Here is a 9,771-nt window from a genome sequence, read left to right on the forward strand (position 1 = left end):
GGGGCAGCTCGACTGCTCTCTGCGCCGTCAGGCCTGCAGGCCTGAGAGGGCGGGAGAACAGGGTTGTCGGCCACCATCTCCTGAGCTATCTTGAGGAAATCTGTGAGATTAATCCTCCTCATCCCCTAACTCGGCTTCCCCTGACACTACATCATCAGACAGTGAGGGGATTGAGTCGAGGCTATCCATGGCATCGCACCAACTGGGCTCGGTTGCAGGAAGCTGAGCCTCTGCTGTTGCTCTTGGCTCGGAGGCGAGAGGGACTACCAAGAACAAAGCTTGTTTAAGTGTCCTCTTCAGACCTGCCCTCGTCAGCAGTTTGCAGTGCTCACATGACTCATGGTCCTTGAGTGCCTCTTGGGCATCTTCCTTACCCAGGCAATTCATGCATACAGTGCCTCCAGAAAGTATTCACACCCCTCGACTTTTTCCACATTTTGTTGTGTTACAGAATTCTAAATGGATTAAATTGAGATTTTGTGTCACTGGCCTACACTCTTAGAAAAAAGGGTTCCAAAGGGGTTATGCGGCTGTCCCCATAGGATAACCCTTATGGGTTCCATGTAGAACCCTTTCCACAGAGGGTTCTTGTTAGGAGAATTAAGTTCTCATGTTCTTTAAACAATGTCACCATTCAGAGCAAAGATATATAATTACTCTCTCCTAATTTTCTATTTAATATTCCTAACTTAACACTTACATCTAAGAAAAACTACACATTGTAAATAAATGCTTTTGTCTTTTTTAGAAAATAAATGCATTCTTTAATAGCTCAATGTGATTCAAAATAATGTAAGCAAATGCTTCTACCATGTATGTCTAAGTCAGTTATCACTCTCGCTGTGAGGAGAGGTGTTGGAGGCAGTTCATGAATCGGCGCGGGGTGTCCCACTCTGAGCCAAAGTGCTGAGCATCTCATTGTCAGACGACAGCGCAGCCAGATGTGCGGCCAACTCMCTCTGCTTTGCCTCAACAARGTCCTCCCGAACAGACAGCATTATCTCTGCGACGAGTCTTTTGGATGAGTCTATATTAAAGATAGACTCCTTGTCTGAGCTGTCCACCGCTCTTAATGAATAAAAAATACATTTAATTTGTGCAGCGCTTTTCATAACAGAGTTCTCAAAGCTCTACGAAAGCTCTACAAAAATAAAAACATTTAGAATCAAGGCTGTTCAAATATCAACAGTGGGCTAGGTGTTAAAAAGCTTTTCAGATTAGGACTATGAGAAAGACAGTATTACCTTGGCCTCTGGGACWCTGGAGTTGAGAATTCTCCCTCGAATGATGATGGACTGGTCAATCGCATTGTCTCAGTTGGGAAATGAAAAGCATCCCTGCAAACTGTGTAAATGTGCATCTTTTTGGGGGGCTCCTCTGGAACCTTCCTAAGGCGAAGCACTGGGCGCCGTGGCAGCCTCACCTTTGGCTTTCCCTCTGGAGGAGTAGGGACGAGGCCAGAGACATTGAAGACTGATTTGGAAGAGGTCAGGAGGGATTTGGACAGACTGTCTTCTTCGTCTGTGGAGGAAATCCTTTGGGCCTCTTTGTCAATAGGGATATCAGATCGACTGGAGGGAAACTCCAATGAGCTCCGACAGTTGCTCATGGCATAAAGTGAGGATGATGCAGAGACATCCTTTTGCAACTGTGTCAGTTTCAATTCTGTGCCGTATGAAACTTCCTTTGAGGTTGAAGTGGGCACACCAATTACGGAGAGAGAGTCAATGCTTCTACTGAGGTGAGTAGCATTTTCAATGTCTTCAGGATTCTTCAAAGCATCAAGGTAGGACATTGACAGGCATCCTTTGACGGGCATGCAATTGACTGGGGATGCTGGTTTTGAAGTAATTACCTTCTGAAGATCAAGGTCTTCCTGTGAGGATATTGCACCKGCGCTCCGTCTGAGGAAACCATCCTCATCCAGTAGGTCATCACAGACAGTGTCCATGAGGCCTGAGGCAATATATTTTATCTTCAGGGATGACATCCAGATCCCTGGATATCCCTCAAAAGCTTCAGTTGAGTAAGATGCTACATCATCTAGGTCAGGCTGGAGTCCAGCCACATTAGGAACAAATGGTGTGTTGCTTGCCTTGAGAGAGGTTCCCATAGCACCCAAAATGTTGCTGACAGCATTGATGGCAGTCTGGCTTGCCTTGGGGGAAATCGTCCTGTTGGGAGAATCTTGTCTAATCATATTGATTATTTTAGTGTTGACCTGCTCCAGAACTTTGATGATTTGGTCTTTGGCAGTACACTGTAGTTTGGGGGTAAGTGAAATGGCATCTACGTTGGCATTCATGGTCTCACTGGCTTTCCCGGTCAGCTGACAGGCCTGGTCTTTACTGCGTTTTCTGGATACACTTTTCAACATATCCTCAATAATTTCTTTCTCTGAGCAGTCCTCGCTTTTGAGGTTCACCGATCCAAATTGAGGCAAAGAGACAGAATGTCTTACCTCATTCCTCACAGATTGGGCCAGGGTTTCTTTGAAAGGTTCTGTGKTAATTTGGTCKAGAACTCCATCCACAAGGGTGACATAGAGGTTAGGGAAAGAGGTGCTTCTGGTGGCCRGGTGAGCTTTCCTTCTAGGGGATGAGTTAAAGACATAACTTACTCTAATGACTCTTTTTTCATCCGTATTCTTCTCACCTGGAGATATGAGCGCTGTGTCTTGGATCAAAATTGGCTTTACCTCATGGTCTTCAATCTTTACTGCAAGGACCTGTGATTTTGTGTGCGTTCATCAAAATCCAGACAGGCTGCTCTGAATTGGTCCAGAACAACAACATTTGATGTACCTTGTCAGAGATCGTCATGTAGTAGGGCTAGTGGCTGGTCGTCTACAATAATTTCACTGCACATATCGATGGCATCTTCCACTAAATCATCAGCAAATCAACTCAAACTTTTGCAGAGGCCATTGATTTCGCTGGGTGCTCGCCTGTTGCCTCAGAGAGCATTCCTTCCATATCTGCTCTGGAAGTAGTACAAGAACATGGAACACTGGCCATCACAGTTGTCTCCATGTCACCCAGAAGACTGCTCACAGCATTGATGGCTGTCCGGCTTACCTTTGGAGATAGAATCAGAATATATTATCGCCATGCAACAAATGCAGTGGGTGTAAAGTACTTAAGTAAAAATACTTTAAAGTACTACTCAGTAGTTTATTTGGGTATCTGTACTTCACAATTTATATATTTTTGACAACTTTTACTTCTACTTCACTACATTCCTCATGAAAATAAAGTACTTTTTACTCCATACATTTTCCCTGTCATCCAAAAGTACTCATTACATTTTGAATGCTTAGCAGYACAGGAAAATAGTCCAATTCACACATTTATCAAGAGAACATCCCTGGCAGACTCACTAAATACACATGCTTCATTTGTAAGTGTTGGAGTGTGCTCCTGCCTATCTGTAATTTAAAATTACAAAAAAATGGTGCTGTCTGGTTTGCTTAATATAAGGAATTTTAAATGATTTATACTTTTACTTTTGATTCTTACATATATTTAAAACCAAATACTTTTAGACTTTTACTTAAGTAGTATCTTACTGGGTGACTTCATTTTTACTTGAGTCATTTTCTATTAAGGTATCTTCACTTTTACTCAAATATGACAATTGGGTACTTTTTCCACCACTGAACAAATGATACTAGGAATTTATCTTGGTGTTGCAAATAGAAGCATCCCCATCAACAATCACATCAACAATCAATCAGATCACCATCAACACAGATAAAACATCAACACAAATACATTAAGAACACCTGCTCTTTCTATGACATAGACTGACCAGGTGAATCCAGGTGAAAGCTATGATCCCTTATGGATATCACCTGTTAATTCCACTTCAAATCAGTGTAGATGAAGGGGAGGAGACAGGTTAAAGAAGGATTTTTAAGCACTGGGACCATGTGTGTGCCATTTAAATGGTGAATGGGCAAGACAAAACATTGAATTGCCTTTGAACGGGGTATAGTAGTAGGTGCCAGGCACACCAGCTTGTGTCAAGAACTGCAACGCTCCTAGGTTTTTCACGCTCAACAGTTCCAAGAATAGTCCACAACCCAATGGACATCCAGCCAACTTGACACAACTGTGGGAAGCATTGGAGTCAACATGGGCCACCATCCCTGTGGGATGCTTTCCACACCACTCAATATTAGATTAGGAAGGTGTTCCTAATGCTTAGTATACTTATACTTCTCCCTTGTAGGAAAAGTGTCATGGCATCACACAGCACATATAAATGTTGCATACAACATTACACAGTACATACAACATTAATATATTGACTTACTTCTGGGGATAGACATCTCTTGGGAGAACCCTTCTTGATCTTGACAACAAAATTTGTCTTGACCTCCTGGAAAACTTTCTGTATCAGTTGTGCTGCAGCAGATTCTAGTCTGTAGATCTCTTCGTCATCTGTAGCCTCTTCAGCCACGGTGCTAGAGCTTGTTCCTCCGCACTGTCGGGATACTTCCTTCAGCATATCCTCTAGCATTTTGCTCTCAAAGTAATTATCAATTTGAAGGTTCAACAATCCACATTCAGGCATAGAAAGGGTGCGTCTCACCTCATTCTTCACTGATTGGGCCAGATTGTCTTTGAAGGGTTCTGTGCTGAAGTGGTCCATAACTGCATCCACAACAAGTCCATACAGGTTGGGAAGAGAAGCGCTTCTGGTGGCTCCATTTTCTTTCTTCACCTTGTGCAAGAGAATAGGCTTTGAAACAACTTCTTCAGTATTGACTGAGGGGACAGAAAGGACGTTGTCTGTTTCACTGGTGTTACCATTCTCTACTCTTTCTTCTTTGCATTCTACAGTGGTTGTGGTATCCGTCTCCTGGGACGAGGTTGATGCAGCTGCGGAGGCCTCTGAGCTGCTTGTCTTACTGTTGTTTTCTGCAACCTCTGAAGTGTCAGATGAAAACACCATTCCATAACTGGGAGAGTTGGATAAAGATGAGATCACTGGCTCCGAGGGAAGTATTTCCAGAGTCAGGGAAGGAGCTTTTTCATCTCTTTCACCGCGTGAAGCTCAGGAAAAGCCAGCTCGAATAGGATGCTGTCATATGCAGTGCTAATAAGTCACAGGCGACACCTTCTAGTTTTGAACAAGATCTCTGGCGTTCTCGGGGTCTGCCTTTTAATGCAGTCAATGCAGGTGGAATGTTTGTTATACCTGAGGTGCCTTCTTCAGCATCACAGTCTAGTGCAAGCTCTTCAATGTTCCTCATTTAATATGTCTAATGTCTTCCAAAACATTGCTTACCACATCAATGGCTGTGCCCTTTGCAGAGACAACTCTGAATTGGGTAGGGATCTCTCGGATCATTACGTAAACCCTCCTGGACTTCCTCCAGAACGTCAGTGATCAACGTTGTCACATAGTGTTTATGTCTTCTCCGTTGGCCATCCGCTCCTCTGGTTCTGGATCATCTGCTTGAGCATTGGGTTTGATTGTGTTTCCCCCACGGAGTCTGCAGGCAGTTCATTGCTAGGATTGCCGCTCGAGAGACGCACTTCAACACATCGTAAGCGATTCTGGCACCAGAGCCCTTAGTGTGCCGCTGGTGTAGACCCTGGAATCGTCAGTTTGACCTCATCCCTGATTGACTCCGCCAGCTGCTTCCTGACAAGCTTGGAGCCTAAGTGGTCGAGGATGACAGATTTCAGCTGAGCTCTGTCTGGGATGCTTTGTCCCTTGATGGCTTTGAAGATCCTAAAAACAGGTTCTTGGAAACCCTTCAGCGGTGCCAGACCATCCAGGCATGGTCTCCTCTGGAGTGGTGCAAGGCTTGGTCTCCTCTGTAGCATGGCTGGCTTTTCCTTAGATTTCCCTATTAATAACACACACACATTTTAAAAATGTGATTTAATTTAGCATTCACTGGCTATGAACATACTCTGAAAGATATTTCATAATGAAATTGTTCTTACCTGACAGAGAAACTGTTTTCTTTACAGTTTTGGAGTGAGCAGGTTTGAGAGCAGGCTGAGCAGATGCTATAATAGATTATTTTTTTTTTTAAATAAAAAATACGATATGATATACAGCACAACACATTCAACTGCTCCTTGTAGGTTGCATTTGGCATAGTCATTTAAACATTGCTTAACTGTGTGATGAATTCAAATTAAATCTTACCTGGTTTTTCAAATATTTCTTCCAGCAGCTTATTTGGTTTGATAGAGGCCTCTCTCAACCTCTCAAACTCCTGGAGGTTTTTCAATTCCTCTTCCATTATCCTCAACTGAATAGCCTGTTTTTGTTCCATAATGCACATTTTCTGTGAAGAACATTGAGTCCAAAAATAGCAACTTAGCATCCACAAAAGTTGAGGTAAAATTATTTCTTAATTTTCATGATTTATTCAAACTTGAAAATAATTGTGGGTAGTTTTGTGAAGTATGATGAAAGTGTGACATTTGTACCTTTTTGATGCGCTTTTCTTTGGCCTCTTTCATATACTTGGCCTTGTTCAAATCGTGCCTCACATCCTTTTCAATGAGTTTCAGCCTGGATCGCTCCTTAGAAACCCAATCCTCTTTAAACTCTCTCTCTTGGTCATACAACGCAGTTTGCAGGCCATATTTCTGTCCCCTGTCCCTATCAATACATTAAACAGATGAGTCATGACATTGCCAACACAGAGTAGGCCTATATAACTCTACTTTATTACCTCATGCACTTCTTGCCTACCTGGAACCAATGGTTGACTGAAGATGCAAGTACTCTATCATATCTTCCAGGGTAACGTCCTTAGGTATATGGCCTTCCTCTTGCAACTGAACCATTCTCAGTATCTGTTCCTTCTTAAATAGGATAAATAAAAAATGTGTACATTTTAAACACTTATCTACCTAATAAAATACATGTTACATTGTTTTTAGAGTGATGAATGATCATTTCACATTTTCTCGTGAAAATAACACGTGTGATCTTCACAGAAGTTCACATTTAAGAACGCAGTCATACGGCCCACATACCAGCTTTTTGCTGTGCGTTTTATGATGGTCAGTCTTGACCGTATCCAGGTAATGTTTGTATGTGTTATACTCCTTTAATGAGCATACAACCTTGAGAAGAGAGAGAATCAAAATGTTTCCTGCTATAATACTCCTGGAGTTAACTATCGGTAAAGCTTACAGTCTTCTACTACACTGTTCAGAAACAATAATATTAACTTCAAACTTACGTTGTCCTCTTTAGTGATGAAGTTTCGCTTCTTTAACTTCTCATGCATTTCCTTCTGATGGTAGTATTCATTGAGGTTTGGGTCATGCAAACTGTTGTACGTCGGCCTCATAATGTGACAGTTTGGGTCACTGAGGTTGAAATCAGATGTAGGCTGATACAACTGAAGGAACAAGGATATAAACAAAAAAAATAAACATTCTACTGGATCCTTCTTCCATTCTAAAGCACCACTCACTGGACCTCTCTATTCTGACATTCTACTGGACCTTCTATTCTATGACCATCTACGACCCTTCTTCTATCTACTGCACCATTCTATTGTATGCATGTTCTTTTATGTTATACTGTATCCTGTTAAATATATGTTCTGCTTACCTTTTTACCCAGGCTGGCTCTATGAAATTTAAAGGGACCCCAGGTAGGACCGGAAGCTTTGTCATGGCAGCCAATCTGCTGCTCACTGAGGCTTTGTTTCTATCATGATCTGAGGAGGCTTCCCTTTCGAGTGTAACAAGTGTGCTTCTCTGGTCGCGAGGGTATCTGACACAGGGGCTTTGAGGTCTTCTCCTGAAAACAGCAACATAGCAATAATGTATTTCTTACAAACTCACCTGTGATAGTTCATCCGACCATTATGACATGGCGGCGAGCCTGATATGTCATCATTGGTTGACGCCCAATGAACTACTGTTGCCATAGCCTGAGTGCCAGTCTATTTGTTTTTTATATCAACTCCCTGCCACTCACTGTCATGCCAAATATGATTTTTGGCTTAGCTATAAGAGCAATGAAGTTGACAAGAGCACAAACAGATCTGGGCCCAGGCTACTGTTGCCACAGAGATTCTAATTATGTGACCRGTGTCTGACCAGTAGCGGTGCATGTGTAAAATCACTGGGGAAGCTGTGGGAGTAAATGGTACATATAGGGACAGATATAAATTTGTACATCAGACCACAGGAGGAGAAGGCGACACATAGGCGCATAGGACAGCTGGACACACTAATGTTAGAGGGACACATAGTCTGCTGATCCTAATAAGGGCAAACATACCAAAGAGCACACCAAGCTAAACATAAGTACGAAGGCCAAAGACATAGGCCCATAGGATAGATGGACATATATTATTTTTAGGACAAGAAGGGGTCCTGCCACCATTATAACCTAACTGAAAGCAGATATGGGCGTTATTGGGCGTGAACAAGCAGGAAGCTTAAACTGAAAGATAATGGTGGCAGATGGACTAAGGGAAGGAACTTCATTTGCATGTGGGATGGACTCATTTGATGTATGTGTATAAGAACAGAGCCAGTGCTTATGGAAGTTGGTCTTTTCCGCGGACTGACACGGCTTCTGATATTTTGTATTAAAAGTCTTTATTGAATTCACAAGTTCTTGTAAGTGTTATATTTGTAATACGATTTTCCACGACAAAGCCAAGACAGTAAAAAAGCCATATTACAACCTATGTTGTGATATTTGCTCTTTATACAACGGCTGGATCTAATCCTGAATGCTGATTGGTTTAAAGCTAATTCCAGCCGGTGTCTATTCCACAAGTTACCACCGGCTAAATTTACTCTGTTCCATCTGACTGCGTAATCCACTGTCTTGTCAGTCCAGGCAGGGAAGTTAAAACTTGATCTCCACTGTAAAAAGCATCTAGACATTATTTAACAATTATTTTATACTAACAGTGAGTTTTCAACAGCAGAGATTTGTATAAACCTTGCTGTCTGTCTCTCCGACATTTGCAACATTGTTTCAATATTCAAATTCGATCTCCAACTGTCCCATAGTAATGAACGTGTAGGGGTCGGGTTTTGGGACGAGAGAGAGCGGCAGACAGCATTTCTCAGCCAGTCAAAATCACGAATCAGCTTGCATGATTTTTATGGATATATACAAAGAAATGTCAAGTGAAAAAAGTTAAAATGAAACTTAGTGCAGGTAGTTTGCAGTCTTTCCAGCTTCAGTTTGAAGTTATTGTGTTAGCTGTGTTGTTGGCTAGCTCCTCTGAACAACAGTGTCCTAAGAACAGAACAGATGGCGCCGACAGATATGGCAGCTCTGCTTCTAGCTCCTAAGCAACTTTGCAGTATTTTTTTTGTGTGTGTTATTTGTTACATTATTAGCCCAGAAAATGTTTTGTGTTATTAGATGCAGCCGGAAAGAACTTTTGGATATCAGAACGGCGGTACCTCACTTTTCGGAATTGGATCCTTTGTTCATACCCCCCAGGGGAATTTAACTTATTCCAGAGGCTGCTCCAAAACACTGCCGGCGGAGAAGAGGTATTTGGAGTGGACTTCTAGTCTGACTGTGGAGGCGTGCACACCATCCACCGCTTCAGAGTATATTACTTGCTAATGTTCAGTCTCTGGATAATAAAGTAGACGAGCTCAGGGCGAGGATCGGGCCAGCGTAATATCAAATCAAATTTATTTATATTATATATAGCCCTTCGTACATCAGCTAATATCTCGGGTGCTGTACAGAAATTGTAATAGAACTCCCTCACTGTGTGTGTTGGCCAGAGGGTTTTGC

The 9,771-nt window shown here is 42.3% G+C and overlaps 3 protein-coding genes across 3 annotated transcripts; all 3 read right to left on the bottom strand.

The window, feature by feature from the left end:
* Positions 1-777: 777 nt before the first annotated feature.
* On the bottom strand, positions 778-2,483 carry LOC111956310 (uncharacterized). Its single transcript, XM_023976763.3, has 2 exons — positions 1,245-2,483; positions 778-1,068 (listed from the first exon to the last, which is right to left on the bottom strand). Exons 1-2 carry the CDS (start codon positions 2,375-2,377, stop codon positions 867-869), a joined length of 1,335 nt encoding a protein of 444 aa, XP_023832531.3. The 5' UTR covers positions 2,378-2,483; the 3' UTR covers positions 778-866.
* Positions 2,484-2,835: 352 nt separating this feature from the next.
* On the bottom strand, positions 2,836-5,046 carry LOC139023486 (uncharacterized). Its single transcript, XM_070436718.1, has 2 exons — positions 4,318-5,046; positions 2,836-3,077 (listed from the first exon to the last, which is right to left on the bottom strand). Exons 1-2 carry the CDS (start codon positions 4,957-4,959, stop codon positions 2,907-2,909), a joined length of 813 nt encoding a protein of 270 aa, XP_070292819.1. The 5' UTR covers positions 4,960-5,046; the 3' UTR covers positions 2,836-2,906.
* Positions 5,047-5,582: 536 nt separating this feature from the next.
* On the bottom strand, positions 5,583-7,848 carry LOC111956318 (DNA ligase 1-like). Its single transcript, XM_023976771.3, has 8 exons — positions 7,600-7,848; positions 7,223-7,384; positions 7,014-7,103; positions 6,727-6,839; positions 6,459-6,633; positions 6,172-6,313; positions 5,964-6,029; positions 5,583-5,863 (listed from the first exon to the last, which is right to left on the bottom strand). The coding sequence occupies exons 2-8, from the start codon at positions 7,331-7,333 to the stop codon at positions 5,583-5,585; spliced, it is 978 nt and encodes a 325-aa protein (XP_023832539.1). The 5' UTR covers positions 7,334-7,384; positions 7,600-7,848.
* Between the last annotated feature and the right edge of the window lie 1,923 nt (positions 7,849-9,771).

The sequence above is a fragment of the Salvelinus sp. IW2-2015 genome, linkage group LG32, assembly GCF_002910315.2.
Source record: "Salvelinus sp. IW2-2015 linkage group LG32, ASM291031v2, whole genome shotgun sequence".
NCBI classification, from domain to species: domain Eukaryota; kingdom Metazoa; phylum Chordata; class Actinopteri; order Salmoniformes; family Salmonidae; genus Salvelinus; species Salvelinus sp. IW2-2015.